At 50.3% G+C, this 22,122-nt stretch overlaps 1 protein-coding gene across 1 annotated transcript in view; it reads right to left on the minus strand.

The window, feature by feature from the left end:
* The window catches only part of SQOR (sulfide quinone oxidoreductase), a 186,357-nt gene that overhangs the window by 37,127 nt on the left and 127,108 nt on the right, over positions 1 to 22,122 (minus strand). The window contains exons 5-6 of the mRNA XM_078684768.1: positions 12,110 to 12,304; positions 11,380 to 11,589 (exon numbers count right to left, since the gene is read on the minus strand). Coding sequence (XP_078540894.1) covers positions 11,380 to 11,589; positions 12,110 to 12,304 — 405 coding nt within the window. The remainder of the gene's footprint in view (positions 1 to 11,379; positions 11,590 to 12,109; positions 12,305 to 22,122) is intronic.

Genomic DNA, 22,122 nt, shown 5'->3' on the forward strand with positions numbered 1-22,122 from the left:
CCACATCATCAGCCTTCTGGGTTTCCTCCACCCTGCACAGCTGGCCGGGACATAATCCAGTGGGTGTCACTATGCACGGGCAGGCGCGTGCACACCTGTGCATGAACCCCCACGCCTGCCACCTAACTGCCTGCCTTTCTAAATAACTCCATACAGAAAGCCGCAAAGAAATACGTGTATTGTATACCACTGCTGAGTGTACATGGAGGTACAGATCCCTTGCTTGGCTACAATAATGGCCAGATTACAAGTAGAGGCTCTATTTATCGCAACTGGTAAACAAGGATACCAGGGGGTTCGTTATTTATCCAGTGCGTTAAACGGCACCTCTTATGAATTTGGATTTTGGAGTTTATTGTACTAAATTCGCTTGATACGTTGCTAAATGTCGGGCAAAATTTAGCGAATTTTCAGTTATTTAACATTATAGGATGCATTAACTAAAACCAACCTTGTAGTCGGGGCCTTAAAAGGTAAAACGTAAAACAACACTCTGCCCAGCAGGCATGGGCATCCGCAGAAATGTTTCCAGGGGGGGGCAACATTTTAACTTCATCACCATCCTCCGACATGATTGAGAACAAGTATTAAATACATTAAAAAAAATCTAATAAGACAAAGAGCTTAAATAAACAAAGAAACCCATAGGGGGAAGAGAAAAATCTTGTGAGGCGCCACAGCAGACGACCTGGCAACTACAATAAAACAGAGGGAAAAACTAAAAATGACCGGTAAAAAACAAAAACATTTTAAATCAGGTTGATGCGGTTCTAGAGCATGGGTACTCACAAACGTTCTCTCAGGGGCCAAATTTAAAGTGTGGTTTGTGGCTGAGGGCCGCACCGTTGGAGGCGGGGTCAGTGGGGGCGGGGGGAGAGGCTAGAGCAACAAAAAAACTATGACCATGAGGTTGAACACAGGTCCCTGCAGCAGACGCCTTCGTCCACTTAGCCATCAGACCCGGCATACACACATCTTTCTTTCTCTTGCTCTCTCTCTCTCTCTCTGTCTGTCTCTCTGTCTCCCTCCCTCTCTCTCTGTCTCCCTCCCTCTCTCTGTCTCCCTCCCTCTCTCTATCTCTCTGTCTCCCTCCCTCACCCTGTCTCCCTCTGCCTCACTCACTCTGTCTATCTTTCTCTCCCTCGCTCTTTCTCTCTCCCTCTCTCTCCCTGTCTCCCTCCCTCTCTCTCTCTCCCTCTGTCTCCCTCCCTCTGTCTCCCTCCCTCCCTCCCTCTGTCTGTTTCTCTCCCTCTTTCTGTCTACCTCCCTCTGTCGCCCTCCTCCCTCTGTCTGTCGCCCTTTGTCTGTCGCCCTTTGTCTGTCGTCCTTTGTCTGTCGCCCTCTGTCTGTCGCCCTCCCTCTGTCTCCCTCTCTCTCTCCCTGTTTCCCTCTCTCTCTCCCTCCCTTTCCCTCTCTGTCTCCCTCTGTCTCACTCAGTCTGTCTATCTCTCTCTCTCTCCCTGTCTCCCTCCCTCTCTCTCCCTCTATATCCCTCCCTCTGTCTGTCTCTCTCCCTCTGCCTGTCTACCTCCCTCTGTCGCCCTCCTCCCTCTGTCTGTCTCCCTCTGTCTGTCTCCCTCTGTCGCCCTCTGTCTGTAGCCCTTCGTCTGTCGCCTTTTGTCTCCCTCCCTCCCTCTGTCTCCCTCCCTCTGTCTCCCTCTCTCTCTCCCTCTCTGTCTCACTCTGTCTCCCTCCCTCTGACTCCCTCCCTCTGTCTCCCTCCCTCTGTCTCCCTCCCTCTGTCTCCCTCCCTCTGTCTCCCTCCCTCTGTCTCCCTCCCTCTGTCTCCCTCCCTCTGTCTGTTGCCCTCTGTCTGTCGCCCTGTCTATCGCCCTCTGACTGTCGCCCTCTGACTGTCGCCCTCTGACTGTCGCCCTCTGACTGTCGCCCTCTGACTGTCTCCATCCCTCTGTCTCCATCCCTCTGTCTCCCTCCCTCTGTCTCCATCCCTCTGTCTCCATCCCTCTGTCTCCATCCCTCTGTCTCCATCCCTCTGTCTCCCTCCCTCTCTCCCTCTGTCTCCCGCCCTATCTGTCTCCCTCTCTCTCTCTCTCCCTCTGTCTGTCTTTGTCTCCCTCCCTCGGTCTCCTTCCTTCTGTCTCCCTCCCCCTGTCTCCCTCCCCCTGTCTCCCTCCCTGTCTCCCTCCCCGTCTCCCTCTGTCTCCCTCCCTGTCTCCCTCCGTCTCCCTCTTTCTGTCTCCCTCTCTCTTGATCTCCCTCGCTCTGTCTGTCTCCCTCTCTCTGTCTCCCTCTCTCTGTCTCCCTCTCTCTGTCTCCCTCTCTGTCTCCCTCTCTCTGTCTCCCTCTCTCTCCGTCTCACTCTCTTTCCCTCTCTCTGTCTCCCTGTCTGTCTCCCTCCCTCTCTGTTTCCCTCTCTCCCTGTCTCCGTCTTTCCCTCTCTCTCTGTCTCCCTCCCTCTGTCTGTCTCTCTCTGTCTCCCTCTATCTGTCTCCCTGTCTGTCTCCCTTCCTCTGTCGTCACCCCCCTACCTCTGTCTGTTGCCCTCTGTCTTCCTCCTTCTGTCTCCCACCCTTTCTCTCTCTCTCTCTTCCTCTGTCTCCCGCCTATCTGTCTCCCTCTCTCTCTGTCTCCCTCTGTCTCCCGCCTATCTGTCTCCCTCTCTCTCTGTCTCCCTCCCTTGGTCTCCCTCCCTCGGTCTCCTTCCCTCTGTCTGTCTCTGTCTCCCTCCCTTGGTCTCCTTCCCTCGGTCTCCCTTCCTCTGTCTCCCTTCCTCTGTCTCCCTTCCTCTGTCTCCCTTCCTCTGTCTCCCTTCCTCTGTCTCCCTTCCTCTGTCTCCCTTCCTCTGTCTCCCTTCCTCTGTCTCCCTTCCTCTGTCTCCCTTCCTCTGTCTCCCTTCCTCTGTCTCCCTTCCTCTGTCTCCCTTCCTCTGTCTCCCTTCCTCTGTCTCCCTCCCTCTGTCTCCCTTCCTCTGTCTCCCTTCCTCTGTCTCCCTTCCTCTGTCTCCCTTCCTGTCTCCCTCCCTCTGTCTCCCTCCCTCTGTCTCCCTCCCTCTGTCTCCCTCTCTGTCTCCCTCTGTCACCCTCTGTTGCCTCCCTCTCTCTCTCCATCTGTCTCCCTCTATGTCTCTCTGTGTGTCTTAGTCTCTGCCTCTATCTGTCTGTCTGTCTCTATCTGTCCCTGTTTCCCTCCCTCTGTCTCCCTCTCCGTCTCTCTGTCTGTCTCTGCGAGTCTTCCCCTGTCCCTGCCTCCATCTGTCTCTGTCTGTCTCTATCTATCTGTCTCCCTCCCTCCCTCTCTCTCTCTCCCTCCCTCCATCTCTGTCTCCCTCTCTCTCTCGCTCTCTCTCTGTCTCCCTCTGTATCCCTCTGTCTCACTCACTCTGTCTGTCTCCCTCTCTGTCTCCCTCTCTCTGTCTCCCTCCCTCTCTCTGTCTCCCTCCCACAGTCTCTGTCCTCAGTCTCCCTCCCTCTGCCTCCCTCCCTCTCTGTCTCTCTCCCTCTCTGTCGCCCTCCCTCTATGTCGCCCTCCCTCTCTGTCGCCGTCTTTCCCTCTCTCTCTGTCTCCCTCCCTCTGACTATCTCGGTCTGTCTCCCTCTATCTGTCTCCCTGTCTGTCTCCCTCCCTCTGTCACCCCCTACCTCTGTCTGTTGCCCTCTGTCTTCCTCCTTCTGTCTCCCACCCTTTCTCTCTCTCTCTCTTCCTCAGTCTCTCTGTCTCCCTCTCTCTCTGTCTCCCTCCCTCGATCTCCCTCCCTCGGTCTCCTTCCCTCTGTCTGTCTCTGTCTCCCTCCCTTGGTCTCCCTCCCTCTGTCTCCCTCCCTCTGTCTCCCTCCCTCTGTCTCCCTCCCTCTGTCTCCCTCCCTGGCTCCCTCCCTCTGTCTCCCTCTCTCTCGGTCTCCCTCTTTCTGTCTCCCTCTTTCTGTCTCCCTCTCTCTTGGTCTCCCTCGCTCTGTCTGTCTCCCTCTCTCTGTCTGTCTCCCTCTCTCTGTCTGTCTCCCTCTCTCTGTCTGTCTCTGTCTCCCTCCCTTGGTCTCCCTTCCTCTGTCTCCCTTCCTCTGTCTCCCTTCCTCTGTCTCCCTCCCTCTGTCTCCCTCCCTCTGTCTCCCTCCCTCTGTCTCCCTCTCTCTCGGTCTCCCTCTGTCTCCCTCTTTCTGTCTCCCTCTTTCTGTCTCCCTCTCTCTTGGTCTCCCTCTCTCTTGGTCTCCCTCGCTCTGTCTGTCTCCCTCGCTCTGTCTGTCTCTGTCTCCCTCTCTCTGTCTCCCTCTCTCTGTCTCCCTCTCTCTGTCTCCCTCTCTCTGTCTCCCTCCCTTGGTCTCCCTCCCTTGGTCTCCCTTCCTCTGTCTCCCTTCCTCTGTCTCCCTCCCTCTCTCCCTCTGTCTCCCGCCCTATCTGTCTCCCTCTCTCTCTGTCTCCCTCTGTCTGTCTTTGTCTCCCTCCCTCGGTCTCCTTCCTTCTGTCTCCTTCCTTCTGTCTCCTTCCCTCTGTCTCCCTCCCTCTGTCTGTCTCCCTCCCTCTGTCTGTCTCCCTCCCTCTGTCTCCCTCCCTCTGTCTCCCTCCCTCTGTCTCCCTCCCTCTGTCTCCCTCCCTCTGTCTCCCTCCCTGGCTCCCTTCCTGGCTCCCTCCCTGTCTCCCTCCCTCTGTCTCCCTCCCTGGCTGTCTCCCTCCCTCTGTCTCCCTCCCTCTGTCTCCCTCCCTTGGTCTCCTTCCCTCGGTCTCCCTCCCTCTGTCTCCCTTCCTCTGTCTCCCTTCTTCTGTCTCCCTTTCTCTGTCTCCCTTCCTCTGTCTCCCTTCCTCTGTCTCCCTTCCTCTGTCTCCCTCCCTCTGTCTCCCTCCCTCTCTCCCTCCCTCTCTCCCTCTGTCTCCCGCCCTATCCGTCTCCCTCTCTCTCTGTCTCCCTCTGTCTGTCTTTGTCTCCCTCCCTCGGTCTCCTTCCTTCTGTCTCCTTCCTTCTGTCTCCCTCCCTCTGTCTCCCTCCCTCTGTCTCCCTCCCTCTGTCTCCCTCCCTCTGTCTCCCTCCCTCTGTCTCCCTCCCTCTGTCTGCCTCCCTCGGTCTCCCTTCCTCTGTCTCCCTTCCTCTGTCTCCCTTCCTCTGTCTCCCTTCCTCTGTCTCCCTCCCTCTGTCTCCCTCCCTCTGTCTCCCTCCCTCTGTCTCCCTCCCTCTGTCTCCCTCTGTCTCTCCCTCTGTCTCCCGCCCTATCTGTCTCCCTCTCTCTCTGTCTCCCTCTGTCTGTCTTTGTCTCCCTCCCTCGGTCTCCTTCCTTCTGTCTCCCTCCCTCTGTCTCCCTTCCTGTCTCCCTCCCTCTGTCTCCCTCCCTCTGTCTCCCCCCCTGTCTCCCTCCCTGTCTCCCTCCCTGTCTCCCTCCGTCTCCCTCTTTCTGTCTCCCTCTCTCTTGGTCTCCCTCGCTCTCTCTGTCTCCCTCTCTATGTCTCCCTCTCTCTCTGTCTCACTCTCTTTTTCTCTCTCTCTTGGTCTCCCTCTCTCTGTCTCCCTCTCTCTCTCTGTCTCCCTCTCTCTCTGTCTCCCTCCCTCTCTGTCTCCCTCTCTCTCTGTCTCCCTCTCTCTCTGTCTCCGTCTTTCCCTCTCTCTCTGTCTCCCTCCCTCTGTCTGTCTCCCTCTATCTGTCTCCCTGTCTGTCTCCCTCCCTCTGTCACCCCCCTACCTCTGTCTGTTGCCCTCTGTCTTCCTCCTTCTGTCTCCCACCCTCTCTCTCTCTTCCTTCTGTCTCCCTCCCTCTGTCTCCCTCCCTCTGTCTCCCTCCCTCTGTCTCCCTCCCTGGCTCCCTTCCTGGCTCCCTTCCTGTCTCCCTCCCTCTGTCTCCCTCCCTGGCTGTCTCCCTCCCTGGCTGTCTCCCTCCCTCTGTCTCCCTCCCTCTGTCTCCCTTCCTCTGTCTCCCTTCCTCTGTCTCCCTTCCTCTGTCTCCCTTCCTCTGTCTCCCTTCCTCTGTCTCCCTCCCTCTGTCTCCCTCCCTCTCTCCCTCCCTCTCTCCCTCTGTCTCCCGCCCTATCCGTCTCCCTCTCTCTCTGTCTCCCTCTGTCTGTCTTTGTCTCCCTCCCTCGGTCTCCTTCGTTCTGTCTCCTTCCTTCTGTCTCCCTCCCTCTGTCTCCCTCCCTCTGTCTCCCTCCCTCTGTCTCCCTCCCTCTGTCTCCCTCCCTCTGTCTCCCTCCCTCTGTCTGCCTCCCTCGGTCTCCCTTCCTCTGTCTCCCTTCCTCTGTCTCCCTTCCTCTGTCTCCCTTCCTCTGTCTCCCTTCCTCTGTCTCCCTCCCTCTGTCTCCCTCCCTCTGTCTCCCTCCCTCTGTCTCCCTCCCTCTCTCCCTCTGTCTCCCGCCCTATCCGTCTCCCTCTCTCTCTGTCTCCCTCTGTCTGTCTTTGTCTCCCTCCCTCAGTCTCCTTCCTTCTGTCTCCCTCCCTCTGTCTCCCTCCCTCTGTCTCCCTCCCTCTGTCTCCCTCCCTCTGTCTCCCTCCCTCGGTCTCCCTCCCTCTGTCTCCCTCCCTCTGTCTCCCTTCCTCTGTCTCCCTTCCTCTGTCTCCCTCCCTCTGTCTCTCCCTCTGTCTCCCTCTCTCTCTGTCTCCCTCTCTCTCTGTCTCCCTCTGTCTGTCTTTGTCTCCCTCCCTCGGTCTCTTTCCTTCTGTCTCCCTCCCTCTGTCTCCCTTCCTGTCTCCCTCCCTGTCTCCCCCCCTGTCTCCCCCCCTGTCTCCCTCCCTGTCTCCCTCCGCCTCCCTCTTTCTGTCTCCCTCTCTCTTGGTCTCCCTCGCTCTCTCTGTCTCCCTCTCTCTGTCTCCCTCTCTCTCTGTCTCACTCTCTTTTTCTCTCTCTCTTGGTCTCCCTCTCTCTGTCTCCCTCTCTCTCTCTGTCTCCCTCTCTCTCTGTCTCCCTCCCTCTCTGTCTCCCTCTCTCTCTGTCTCCCTCTCTCTCTGTCTCCGTCTTTCCCTCTCTCTCTGTCTCCCTCCCTCTGTCTGTCTCCCTCTATCTGTCTCCCTGTCTGTCTCCCTCCCTCTGTCACCCCCCTACCTCTGTCTGTTGCCCTCTGTCTTCCTCCTTCTGTCTCCCACCCTCTCTCTCTCTTCCTCTGTCTCCCGCCTATCTGTCTCCCTCTCTCACTGTCTCCCTCCCTTGGTCTCCTTCCCTCGGTCTCCCTTCCTCTGTCTCCCTCCCTCTCTCCCTCTGTCTCCCGCCCTATCTGTCTCCCTCTCTCTGGGTCTCCCTCTGTCTGTCTTTGTCTCCCTCCCTCTGTCTCCTTCCCTCTGTCTCCTTCCCTCTGTCTCCTTCCCCCTGTCTCCTTCCCTCTGTCTCCTTCCCCCTGTCTCCTTCCCCCTGTCTCCTTCCCCCTGTCTCCTTCCCCCTGTCTCCCTCCGTCTCCCTCCCTCTGTCTCCCTCCCTGTCTCCCTCCCTGTCTCCCTCCCTGTCTCCCTCCCTCTGTCTCTCTCTCTAGGTCTCCCTCTGTCTCCCTCTTTCTGTCTCCCTCTCTCTTGGTCTCCCTCGCTCTGTCTCCCTCTCTCTCTGTCTCACTCTCTTTCTTGGTCTCCCTCCCTCTCTCTGTCTCCCTCTCTCTGTCTCCCTCTCTCTCTGTCTCACTCTCTTTCCCTCTCTATCTGTCTCCCTCCCTATGTCGCCCCCCTTCCCTCTGTCTGTCTCCCTCTGTCTGTCGCCCTCTGTCTCCCTCCGTCTCCTTCCCTCATTGTGTTGATCTATAAATATGTCACCCCCTCTCGCCTCTTTTCCTATCTACTCTCGTCAATCATTTCTCCCTCTTTCCTTTCCCCTCTCCGTTTGTCTCTACTCCCCACTACGTCTCTTATTTTTCCTTTTGGCTTTGTCTCTCTCTTTATCTCTCCTTTGCTCTTACGTCTCCCTTGGCCACAACATGGAGGAGAAATTAAATTTTTCACTACAACATTGTCAAAATCGAATTTTCATTTTTTTTCCATTTTTAGTCATATTGTTCTTTAAATGTAGTTATTTCAGTCCTTAGTGTTTTTTGCAGCGTTTGTTCACTGTTAGCTGTATACAGCATTCTCCCCATTGCACAAACGGATGGAATTTCATAATAAAGTTTAAATTTCAATCCGGTCTGTCACTTCACAGTTTTTAAACTAAGAATGTTTGCACTAACCCCGCTCCCCAAACGCCCCCACCCGCGCCCCGTAGTTTTTTATCTGATTGTTGTGGCCTGCTGTGAGAGACTAAAGCTCCCGTCCCCTGCCTAAGACTTGCTAATTGCGCTGCTCACCTCCTGAGGCCTGGGATGGGCTCAGATGCTCCATGCTGTGCCTCCTCTGCCGGCCCATTGTCATTCTGCCCATGACAATGGACCGGCCTCACTCTGACCTGCTGAGAGTCACACTCGGCGCTGTAGCAGCCTTTCAGGTAGGAAAATCGGCCCAGGTATGTGGGCCCATCCTCTAGAACCGGGCCTGAATCCAGGGGGGGCAAGCGCCCCCTTTTGCCTCCCCCTGCGGACACCCATGCCAGCAGGTAGTGTAAAAGTGACAAACAAATTATAACAAACATGCAAAAAAGTTATGCAGAATGCTGGCAGCTCAAATACATTAGTGACACCGCGAGATCAAGTGCAGAGTCCCATGCCTTTTATCCCCTGGTCAAAGGGGTGTGGAGGTGAGTAAGGGGAGTCCAGAAGTCAGGAGCGACATAGGTGAAGCAAGGGAGGTATAGGGATGACAGGTGTGGGGAGTTTTAATTATATAAGTGAAATTTCAAGGATTCTCGATTTCTGGGCTGACCGTATTTCACCGAATTTCCTTTTTTTAGTGACTTGAGGTCGTGGCGTAGTTTTCTCCGCAAACTGGAAATATTTCTCTGTTAGCCATACTTACTGCTGAGAACAGATGGTCTGTTTTTGCGCAGATAAACTTTTAAACCCTTGTCCTCTCTGAAGCTGGATAAATGTTGGCGATCTATTATTTATCACAACTTAAAATCGATGCGCAAGTCCTGATTTTCACTTGAAAATCCACATGCTGCAACCTATGGGTATTTAGCATAATATATGTGCGCATTATAGAGAGTTTGTGAAAGAAAATCTTTCTAACTTCACTTACCCTTAGTCAGGTATCAGCCCTTACAACAAAGATGTATTGATCTGATGCCAAGACCATCATGCTCATGGACACTACAAGGAAGGATGTTCTAAACATGAATAACTTGACAGTAATAGCAGTTTATGTACAGAGGGCTTTGTGCCACAGGCGAACAGTCTGAAGCTTTTAGCATTTGGTATTTTTAATGAGTACTGGTGTTGTTCCTTCTAGTAGCCTTAGTTGCTCCACGGAGAGTGCTTGAGCTAGAATTTGTTAACCATTAATCTGACTACTGCAGTGCGATAGCGGACGGAATTAAAGAGAAGGTAGCACTTTAGTCTTGTGCTGGCTATGGTTATGCATTGGGACATAATCAAAACTCCGAAAACCATCATGTGGATCACAAAGCATAATGCTACTCACAATTAGTCTAGAAAAATGTCATCCTGCTAGTGGATCCTCGGAGCCTCCACGGTACCTGGCCTGGTCAACGCACTTCTAGGAAGGACGCCCACCCGAATCAGTGATCCCCTCCTGACAGTTAGGGACCTTTAAACCCGCAGTGGAGCTACCGCATCAGCGGCTCTACATTAGGGTCAGTAAAAAATGCAGTGGGGGCACCATGATCTTTAGGACCTGCTCTGCATTTCTTTTTTTCTCGACAGAAACAAATGACCTGACATTTAGTTTATTCAGAGTAAACAAACCATTTATGTCCATCTGAGGCTTCATTGACGGAAACCCAGTAATTCGTCCAACTCTCAGCGGAGCAGGGAAACCAAGAGTTTGGCACGCGTGGAATACAGTGTTTTAAGGCAGGTGCACATCGTCTGCCAAAATCTAAAAGACCCATTAGTTTCACCTTGCCTGAAGTTTGAGTTTGGTGTAAAATGCCTTCCTCTGCCCATGACTCATTCAAAAAATGAGTGCGCAAGTTTAATTAATAAATTATTCTTGATCCACTTTCATTTGCAGTACTTAGAGAGACAATGTAATTTCTATATATAACTGTAGTTGTGTTTGAATGAGATCTGGATTAGTCGCATCTTTTTTACACGAGTTCTGTTTTTAACAGGTGAGTGAAAACGTATGAAATACTGGACAACCTAATAGTTATTTGCCATCAAGAAATAGTAATTAAGATACTTTTTTATATTCTAAATTGTGTACTCATACATTTGGGTTTAGCGTGCATCTCAACAGGTAGCAATGAAAGGGTGCGCTAAAGTACTCTATCGGAATATGAAAGGTGTAGATAAAATGTGTTTACAAGGTCTGAAAAGTAAGATTAAGATTTGGATTTGAATAAATAGGTTTGAAGTATTCCAAATTTGTCAGATACACATTAAATATGGGACTGTTACCATTTTAATACTTTGGTATTCATTTTTGTTATTAACATGAAATATAGAAATTATGATTTCTACTACATTAAGCACTACCTACAAATCTGTAGCCAATCAGTTAACTATTCATTGGTTTACATAAACTTATTTTACGTATATAGATTTGTTCACGGATAGTTCTGCATTGAGCTAAGCACAAAGGTATCCTAGTCATTAGGAGTTTTGTTTCTTGGCTCGCACCAGTTTCTGTTTCGCTATATATTTTTCATATATTATTATGTTGAGTGATGCATATACGTGAAAGGGTAGATATACTCCATGATTAATCTTACTGCAGGATAAAGTATAAATATGACTGCCACTGAAATCCAGCTTCAAGTGTTTCCAGGATTTCTCTTTGCCTTAGGCTGAATTGTTTGAAATTTGTTTGACATACGACCAGATGGGCTGCAGTCACGCATGAGGATGGGGTTATCGGAGATGCAACTTATCTGAATTTAACTGATGCTGTTTCTTTAGAAAAGTTTGAATATAGTTTTTTCATAAATTTGTTCTGTTCTTATATAAATGTTTTTTATTTTATTCTTAGTCACTGCTCTGATTATAAATGTATTTAGTTGTCATTTTGTAAATATGTCCTTATTTGATTAGAATGGATAGAATGTATTCTCTGTTGATTGTATATATCTATAGGTTTCCTAGGTTACATGTTTGATTTATTTTTAGATTTTGTTTCATAATACACAACTATGATCATGCACACAATGATATTTTGAGTGCAGAAAGGTTTCATTATGAGAGAAGGTTTAGTGGAGCCAACAGATGAACTGGTTAGCATATACTTGTGCAGATACAAGGATAGAGGAAGGTTTCTTCTTAGTTAGTTTGACTTAGATACCCTTATCTCTCTACCTCTTGGATACAGATCCGCCTTATGTCTTTTTTTAGCTATCTTAAACTATTTTTATCGGCCCATGTCTAAACAGCTAGATAACACTACATAACAAAAAAAAGTAGGTTGAATTTGTTAACTTACCTCATACACATGAGTTTCTCCCGGATTGTCCAAGTTCTCAAACACAGCTTCGTGTTTGTCTGCACGCACCTCGATAAGACTCCGTTTGAAATTAAGCTGAATATTACGCTCCTTAATAATTTCCAAGAGTGCATCTGCGTACTTCTTCACTCCAAAAATTGCTCCCAGCGAAGTATTGAAAATGACATTAGCATCAGAACGCTTTCCTGTCTGAAAAAAAAACACTTGCTAAAGGGACTGTGGTATGAATAGAAGATGCAAAAACAGAAAGTGAACAAAACACCTCTTTTACAAACCTTCCCCCTGGTATTGGTATGTTTGGGTAATTCTTCAAGAGTAAAAACGTACCAGTTATCAGTGAAAGCATCTCTTACTTGAAGCGAAGCGAAGATGAAAGAAATCAACTTAAACTTCCTGACATAACTGACTTAATTATCTCATATTTAAGGAAATAATTGGGAAAAAAGCAAATCATACCCTTCTGGGTGAACTCACCAAATATAAGCCGGTCAACGTTTGACAATTCAACACCACACTCATTCATAATCTTTTGAAACAGTCGTTCATTGTCTCCTGACTTGGCTACATATGGATCATGCACTGACATTACATATTAGATAAGTATCCTATCAAACAATAGCATCATACACAGCTTTAAGCACACTCATTCAGATCTCTAAGTCCATGTCTGGATCTTAAAGAAAGTCTTTACCTCCATAAAGAACCGTACCTTTCTCAGATATTCCTCTGACAAGTACATGATCTTCTGAGGTGCTCCCGCACATTTCACTGGTGTGTTTGGGAATGTGAAAATAGCATTTCCCTTCTTGAAGTCTTGCAACGCCTTCCAGGTTTTTTCAACAGTTTGTAAGGAATAGTTGGAGCCTATTTTGGGATAATTGAAGCCTTCAGGCAAACCCTTGATCTACAAAAATGTATATGGTTTCATTATGGTTGTGTATAAAGTACATTGGTTTATATTCCATTTTATGTATAGGGGAACGTCAACAATTTTCACTTTAGCTTTTGTCAGCAGTATTTTTTGTATTAAAAGTGATATTTTCTGAATATTCTTGTCATCATTAATGAGTTTTGAATACTATTAAATCACAAGGAGATATAGGAATATAACATACAGGTAGATATACAAAAAAAATAGCTATATCATTTTATATATATATATACATATATAAAGCGTTTAAGGATTGTTTAAGAGGATACAAACATCAGTTGACATCTGGATATATTTTACATTTGTCTCTGTACCTTCTGTGTGATTAAATGTTCAAAAATGTGTTGTCATTAATCACAGTGCGTTGTCATGAATCACACCAAATGTATGACTCTCCATTATATGCTGCAGATATATAGGTATATTTTCTTCCATTTTATACTGTACCTAGCACTAAACAGATTTCCATCCTAAAGAAATAACAAAACAATATTTTCTACACCAGAGGTGTGGAATTTAATAAAATATCTAATTGTCCATAGTACATGTTGCTTCATAAAATTGCTTGTCATGCAACTAAATCCACTTGTCCCTTTGGTGCCATGTAGAGCGGTGACAAATTATGGTAGTAATCTCATTATATAAGAGCTCTGATAATAGCCTCCCTGATTATGCCAGAGCTCAAACCATAGCAGGGGTTGAATACTAGCAGTTTGTTTTGCCACCTTTCCACTGATTTACATACTGGAGCTGGAGGTAGCGGTAAGCAATAGTTCCCCGAAGTTGGAATGCCCTTTTGAGTCTGTGCAAACATACAAACTTGCATGTTATATGGGTTATATGTTGGAAATGTACTCCAGACAAGGGCAGAGGTAAAACGTCTTCCGAGGTTGGGGAAAAAAGTGGTCAGAGGGAAAGTGAACTTATTACTGCACAACAGATTTTCACATGAGGAAATCTACGCATGCTAAAATGCAGTTCACAAATATTTTCAATGAGTACAATTTCCTGACCTACTTCTGTAAATTCTTGTGAATTCATAAACGCTTTAAATCTGCACTATTGCAAGGACATAAACCATGGGTGCACTTTTGTGACTTTCTTTAAGAATTGGGCCCCTATTTAGGTCTGGCGTTTTGTTTTTATTAACATTCTATCTCTTGCTCTATCTACTGGTTGGCTTGAGTGTGAATGACAGCATTCTGCTCTTTCACAAGAAGCACATTGGCACGCAAAGTAGTTTTGTTCAGTGTCCGGAAATGCTGTGGCAATGTTTGATTTTGGAGGTGAAGAATATTTTTTCTTTTGCCAAGGTCTGTTATAATGATGAGGGCCTGGTAGCTCCAACAACAATATAGCCTTATCAAACACACGTCAAAACAAGACACGCACTAACATAACCAAAAGGCTGACAACCAAAGTCATACCTATTGGCTTTGCCAAAGCTTGTTTATTTTCATGTTCCCTATAATTTTGATGTAATTGGTTACACTGATTTTCCATTATGAATGTTTTTTAGGAAACACTAGCTTGCATCAACACATTTTCCTAAACGATGCTTCAAAGAAATGGTACATACATTTCACTGTAGTTTAGCAAAACATTTTTTTTCCTGGTCTTATTTTTTTAATGACTATTTTATTTTGAAAGTAAACAATCATCTTGTGTTCAAACTTTTGCATATATTGGCATCTAATCAGAGCGCATCCTGGAAACATATGAAGCCTTATATTGTTAAACTTTGCAAATGTGTGTAGACATTTTTATACTGAAACCACTGTCAGTAGGGCAGTCTGAACTCACAACATTTACTCAAAGTGCTCACTCTAATCATAAAGGCTTTGTATTAATGAACCTTAAATACAAGTTTGAAGAACAGCATTAACATATGCGTACAACTAACTGCAGACAATGCCCTACCTGGATCCATAATGTGGTACTGTAATCTGGCAGCCAAATCGGTTGTGCTGCAGGGGGCTGGGACTTCTTGTCCCAAGGAAAGCAAACATGAAAACTTCTTGTGCTTGACCCCAAACAATATGTCCTGGGCGTCAGGCTTTAGGAGTTCCACACCCCTGTACACAAGCCTACATTTCTCTCCACCAATGGCATGCTCATAAAAACACACACAACCTAAATAGGATTAAAAGATTTTGAAACCTAAAAACTATGACATTTCACAAACATAGATGAAGGATTAAAAATTTTCATCGATTGTGGGGTATAGAAGGACTTAAATGACAGCGCTGGACAACAGAGACAATGTGGTGCTAAGGGTAATTAAATGGAACTTTAAAAAAATCTGTGTTAACTATATTGCGTTTTGCTATAGATTGCTAACTATTTCTGCACTGCAACAAATGAAAATGTGCCTCTCTTGTCCTTGGGTGAAAACATGGACATGCACTAAATTTACTGAATTTTTCTGAGAGATCAGCAAATCCAGGACGCCTGGTCACCATAAATCTATCCAAAGACGTAACCTTCGGCATGAATGAAATTACATGCGAGGTGAGGTCACCACTGATATCAAATGTAGTTTATTATTGCTAGTACACAGCATGCAAATTAAAGAACTATAGGATACATTTGACGCAATACCTCTTTCTAGCCACCACACAAGAACAATTGAGGGCACAATTCATAAAGTTGAACTCATGTGTACAAATACCTCTATTACTTTTTATTCAGAAAGAATGAATACCAGTATAGTGTAATATTGTGTATTATCAACTTTGCTCCTAGAGGTGGGTTGTTTTTTTAAGTAATTGAACACCTGCAAACCTGCCAGTTTGGGGTTATTCCACCATGAGAATGGTCAGAAATGTCACACTGATGGATAGGAGAATATGTGTATACAGCATGCAGAATGGTGAGGGAACAAACCTAAAGTAGAGTAGGTGGGGGTGGCGTTAACATTTACATGCAACTTGATTTTATTAAGGTATAATCTTATAAAACAGAACTCTGTGAATTCTACCAAAGCTGCAATTCTAATTAACTCGGGTTTAATGCCATTAGATTGCTCCATACATTAGGCCTCAAACGGCAATAGCCAGGAACATTCTTTTCAGGGGGAATGGCCACCGCATTGACAGCGGGAACTGAAGGTTTATTTCGCTGGGCGTTGTTTCTCTGTGCGAGTCAGAGAACTCATCACTTAATGTCCAATCACACTTTAGTACCATACTCTTACATCTGCAAAAAGGATAGTAAAGGGGCGAAGCTCCGGGGAGGTACAAATACAAGAAGAGGAAGGCAAGCCATTGAGTAAGCAGCAAGCAAATAAGAGTGACAAGCTAAGCAATGGTAAGCAACGGGCGAACAAGAGGCTTTCGTCTACAGACAGCTAATAGCTTTCTTGAAAGGAGGGACATAAAAATAGAAAAAGAAAACAAAGAAAACAGTAAACAAGAAAAGGGCATCAAATCCTCTAATAAGGATGGATGATCTCTCTATAATAGTAAAGGTCTGAAGAAAGTACATTATAATCTCACAAAAAAAGATACAACATGCGAGTCTGGTGTGTCACCTGCCTTGGCCTGGTCTGTAAATTGAGTGGCTTCTAGCAGAGGGTAAAGAGGAGAGGGACGGGTCAGATAAATATTTACGAAATCGCCTTCATCTGCGTGCCTTGCATTGGCTTCCAGTTGATTCGCGTTTGAAATTTAAGATGCTGACTATCGTGCACAAGGCCCTTCATGGGCTTGGCCCCATATACTTTCAGAGGAGGTTTGCTTTTTACACACCAGGAAGACAGCTGCGGTCGTCCGCCAGCAGCTGTTACAGACTCCTAGGTTTAACCGCCAGAGACTGGGTGGTAACTCGTTTGTGCAGAAAGCACGTTTGGCTTGGAACACGTTGCCTTTGGCTCTTCATTGTATCCAGAACCCACTGCTCTTTAAGAAAAAATTGAAAACGCTGCTTTTCTAGTCGCTGTTTTGTGCTTTTTTTTGGTCTTTTCCTTCAGTTAGCGCTGGGACACTTTCGAGTGCGCTGTACAAATTAAATATAACATAACATAACATAACATAAGGGGTCAAAGGTCATCACTCTGTTAGACTGCCAATAAAACAATCTGTGAGCACCCTTCTCTTCCTTTTGGCATGAGACAGAGGGAAGAAGGGGGGTGTGGCAACGCACGCGACCAGCATGGACGCCTTCGGGTAGAGCTCCGTGCCGAGCTCCCCTTCCCGGCGCAGTCATCCTACAAACCGCCATCCGCAGCCTACCGAAAACCACCGGTGCTGCAGTGGGGGACCATCAGCTAGAGCCCCGCCGACTTTGGAGGCAATCGGTGCACCCGACCCGCGCCGGGAGATTTTAGGAGACGCGGCCGCGCACGCTGCCTCCACACCCGGCGTGCGCCCAGGAAAACCCGAGGCTTCGCCAAGTCCAACAGGCCCGGAAGTGCGGCCTACCTGCGACGCCCGCGAAAAGCGCCAACTCGACCGGAAAAGGAACCCCGAGCCTCTCACTGGCCAACAATTAGTACAGGCTCGCACATACTGCCGACCCCGACGCCTGCACTGCTGAGTGGCGCCAGGCGGTCGCAGGGCACTAGCAGGGGGGCTGGGGCCCGGAGGCCTGGGATGCAGAGACGACCCTCCGAGCCCGAAGATAGGCAGCCGGTCCCCGCGGTGACCCGAGACCGACCCCAACACGCGGAGAGCGCGAACAGGCCACGCGGCCGACAGAGGTGAGCAGCGGAGGCCTGGGCAGCGGAGGTGGCCGAGACCGGGGACGTGGCCTGGGCGCGGGAGCTGGTGAACGCCCCTGGGGACAGAGCACACACCCGCTACCGGAGCACAACGAGGAAGCATCGCTGCCCACGACAGGGGGACGTTCAGACGTGGCGGGAGAGCGGACAGGACGCCTGCAGCGCCCCCCCATCACCAGTTGCGCCCCGCGTGGCGCGCGAAGGCCTGAGGGACCAGCCGGCGTGCCCGTGATACCCCTGGGGGGAGGACTCAGACGCTGTGCTGCACACACACGAGGTAGCGGTGGCCTGCCTAGCGCTGGGCGCTGCAGCATATGTACACCACGACCCAAGATCGAGAGGCTACCCACCTACTAGCCACAAACTCTGTGGGACAGGCCTGGCCCCCACCAAGATACGGCCCCGCGCTCTGACTCGCCCATCGATGACAGGCCTCGCTGCTGTGGCCGCGTCCGCGCCCTGGCACAGATGTCTAACGGACCCCGAACCCGAACCCGAACCAGCGGCGCAAACTCAAAGGGCAAGATGGACAAATTTGGGAAGAGCACTGACCCGGACCAAGCGGCGGCGAAACTGGACACCATGCTAGCAGCCATGGAAAGGCTGGAAGAATCCATCCAGCTCACCCGCACCTCGCTAACCACCAAAATAGATAGCGTGGTCATAGACTTGACGCACTTGAGAGCGGACCATAAAAAACTGGCAGACCGCACCGTGTCCCTGGAAAACGATGTGAAGGAACTCCGACCCCAGACCAGCCAATCGACTAAACACATCCAAGACCTACTGAATAGGGTGGAATTTTTGGAAGATAGACAGAGGATGCGGAAGGTAGGGCACGAAGGAACAACGTGCGACTGGTCGGGGTCCCGGAGAAATGGGAAGGGAGAAACCCAGAGGCACACATGGAGCGGTGGTTGCGTGGCCTACTGCCGGAGGGGACACTCTCGCCGCATTTTGTGGTGGAACGTGCACACCGTGTCCCCACTAAGCCACTAAGAACAGGCTCCAACCCGAGGCCCATGCTGCTCCGCATACTGAACTATGGAGACAGAGACTCCATCCTGCGTGAAACGCGCAAGCTCCAGGAGATCCGGATTGAGAATGCGTCAGTGATGTTCTTCCCGGACTACACTGTGCAAGTGCAGAGGCAGCGACACGACTTCCTGGCAGTGAAAAAACGCCTGAGGCAGCAAGGCCTGCAATACTCTCTGCTGTTTCCCGCAAAATTGAGAGTAGTAGCTGGAGAGCGAACCCACTTCTTCACTGATCCAACCGAAGTGGAGGCGTGGCTAGACAGCGGCACGGATACGGACCCCAGGACTGCCGCGGGTCCCATGCCCAGGCGACAGACCGGAAGCGCCCGGAGGAGGCGCAGACCACGCCGAAAATCACCGTCCGGTATTCGAGGAGCGGCGAGGACACCCCCCCGGAGGACGCCACGCAGCAGGAAAAACAAGATGCCCTCCATCTGGTGATGGAACTAAGCCGCTCCCCTGCACCGAGCGCCACAGCAGGCGGCAGTCAACAGGACCCTCCCAGCGACGATGAAGCCATCTATGGTATACCGGATTCACAAGCATCGGAGGACAGACCGGATGTCACGCCCCAGACGGCGGACTATATAAGTTGACTGCACCACAAGGCCCACTCCCTCGGGAACACGTGCCGAGGGGCTCCTCGACAGGCGTAGGGGAGTGGACAGACAAGGACTCGACCCCGTGAGCGCGGGGGACACTCTCAACAACAAATGGCTGCGTCGGCACCACACACAATCTGCGAAGTAGGTGCACTCCTGAGGCCCCCCCAGTGGCCATGGGCCTCGGGCACGACCCAGATGCCTACATCTGGCCGACACACGCACCCGGGGAAGATACCCCTGGCAGCCGCCAGCCTGGGACACGTAAAGTATAGTGTATTGATGCATGTGTGTATGGGGACCTCTGTATGCAAGGATGGTCTGGAATGGCACATACCTCCCGGGAAGGTGGAGGGCCTCCATGCAATAACTTTGTTGATTTGATACCACGGTTACGGTGCGCTTTGCACATCCGCCCCCTCTGGCTTAGACTTCGTTGCTCTCCACGAGAGCATGGACGGGAGCACGTTCCGCACCCTACCTTTTGGTATTCTATACGTTCACAATGTTCAATGGCTCATTGTTTCATTAGTCATGTTTTTTCCCTCCCTCTGTTGCTGTGGTGTGTGGCCATAGCCGCGCTATAAATGTGTGCAGCTGGGAACAATTGCTCGACGAACACTTGGGACTCGGGGAGGGATGTTGGGAGAGCGGGATAAGGGGAACTGTTAAGAAACTGTAATGTCTGCTATTAAGGTATGTACGTGGAATGTCAGGGGTATGCACACACCATCCCGACGCTACCAGATCTACTCATATCTCAAGCGCCACCACATACAAATTGCCCTCCTACAAGAAACGCACCTCAGCGACTCAGAAACCTGCACTTTACGCCGCCGATGGCGGGGGCAACTATATGCCACACGCTACTCATCTTATGCTAAAGGGACACTAGTGTGGGTCAGACCAGGCACTCCATGGACGACGCTAGACACGCATGTGGACCCCGGGGGGAGGTTCGTTGTGGTCCATGGCAGGTTAGACGGGAATCCACTGGTGCTGGCCTCGGTATACGCACCCAACACGGGCCTAGCGGCTTTCCTTGCACAGTTGTCCACCACGTTAGCTCCCTGGCATGGTATCCCGTGGGTGCTGGGTGGGGACTACAACAGCACATTAGATTTGGCCCTGGACAGATCTCATCCCCCGCCGCCCACCTCACAGGCACAGACTGCTGCGAGCACTCTTCAGGCGTGGTCCACACAATGGGACTTGCAGGACGCGTGGCGCAGCCGTAATCCACACACCAGAACCTATTCGTACTATTCTGGGGCACATGCTCTACACGTGCGCCTAGATAGGTACATGGTCACCAGTGAGATCCTGCCACATGTCACGGACACCTGCTATATGGGTCGCACACACTCTGACTACAACCCTCACACCCTGAGTCTGGCATGGGAACACCCCCGACCCCCGATACCTACTTGGAGGCTGCAACCTGACCTGCTACTGGATGGCCAATTTCGAAGCTCCATAGGCACACAAACAGCACAATATTTTGAGGATAACACTGGCACGGTATCAACCCCACAGGTTGAATGGGACGCGTTCAAAGTAGTCCTCAGGGGGCAATGTCTGGGCACGCAAGCTCACTCGCGACATCGGTTAGAGACAGATCTGAGGCGCCTAGAGACAGACCTGTTGCGGGCGGAAGAGGAAGCGACTGTAGGCGAAAACGCTAGACTGTTAGAAGCGTGAGCGGAACATGACAGGCTGATGGATAAGCTGAAACATGTTAATTACACGGCACACTCTGCCCGCACGCATCACACCGGCGATAAGCCCGGCAAACTGCTGGCCTGGCTGATACAGCGTGAGGAGCGAACATCACCCGTGACGGCGATACATCCGCCTGTTGGCCCTGTGGTGTACACCCAAGCGAAGATCCACGAAGCCTTTATAGCGCACTATCAAGCGCTGTATAGGTCACGCCTACGGAATCCACACCCGAACATCGCCGCTTACCTTGACGAGACCACGTTGCCTGCCCTCACGGCAGACCAGCGTGACGACCTCGGGTCACCAATGGAGGCAGACGAGCTCCGCGATGCCATCTTTGCCCTCTCAAATGGCAGGGCCCCCGGACCGGATGGGATACCGGCAGAATATTATAAAGCATACTCTGATATACTGATACCGGAGCTCCTCAGAGTGTACTCGGCGGCACTGGATGACTTAACCCTACCCCAGTCAATGAATGAGGCGACGCTAGTGTCTCTTCTCAAGCCAGGTCGCGATGCCACACTCCTCGGATCGTATAGGCCTCTAGCGCTCCTGAACACGGACTACAAGATCCTAGCGTCGGCCCTGGCCAGACGACTGGCGCCACTGGTGCCCTCCTTGGTGCATAACGACCAGAATGGCTTCGTACCCGCTAGATGCACCTCCCAAAACATCAGAAGGCTGTTTCGGGTACAGGAATACGCGGTGCAGGGATGGCCGAGGTCGGGGTGCTTAATTCTTGACCTCGAAAAGGCGTTTGACTCGGTCGAGTGGCCCTATTTGCTGGCAGTGTTGCGTAAATTCGACCTAGGAGACGAATACATCGAATTGGTCGGACTGCTGTACAGGAACCCCGAGGTACGCGTCCTCACGGGTAAGCTACTGTCCGACGCTATTAAGATCAGACGAGGCACCAGGCAAGGCTGCCCACTGTCCCCACTACTCTTCCCGTTGGCAATAGAACCCATTGCTGAGATATTGCGCGGCAGGGGTGCGAACTGGGGCATACCGCTGGCGGATGGCACGCACGTTGTCTCGCTATACGCTGACGACCTGCTCCTGTATTTCAGAGACCTCGCCAGCTTGCCACCGGAACTATCAGACATCTTCCGCACCTTTGAGACCATGTCGGGCCTCAGGGTGAACTGGGCCAAATCAGGTGCATACTCATTCGCTCCAGACATCCCGGACCCCGGAATCAGAATCAATGACGAACAGATACCATGGCACGACACTACATTCAAATATCTGGGAATATACATATACAGGACGCTCCCGGATATACTGGATGGCAACCTGACACGCGCCGTCACGTCCATCAGGTCACAGACAGCCTTTTGGAAGACTCTCCCACTCAATGTGCCGAGCAGAGTGACATTGACGAAAATGATAGTGCTACCCAGACTCCTATATTACTACGCCAACATCCCAGTGTACGTCCCGGCCCGCGCTTTTAAAGAATTAGAAACAATGATCAGGGAGCTGATCTGGAACGCCGGAAGGCCCAGAGTGGCACTGAACAAATTATACACACCAGTCGAAGCAGGCGGCCTCGCAGTACCAAACTTAGAGCTTTACTACCTAGCAGCACAGCTACAATGGGTGTCGGCCTGGCTCGCTGGCAAAAACCTGGAGGACACAGCCACAACCGCACAAACGCTGTCCCTCCTGCAGATACACTCGCTATTCCACCCACTAGCGCGCACA

The sequence above is a fragment of the Lissotriton helveticus genome, chromosome 3_2 (assembly GCF_964261635.1).
Source record: "Lissotriton helveticus chromosome 3_2, aLisHel1.1, whole genome shotgun sequence".
NCBI lineage: Eukaryota > Metazoa > Chordata > Amphibia > Caudata > Salamandridae > Lissotriton > Lissotriton helveticus.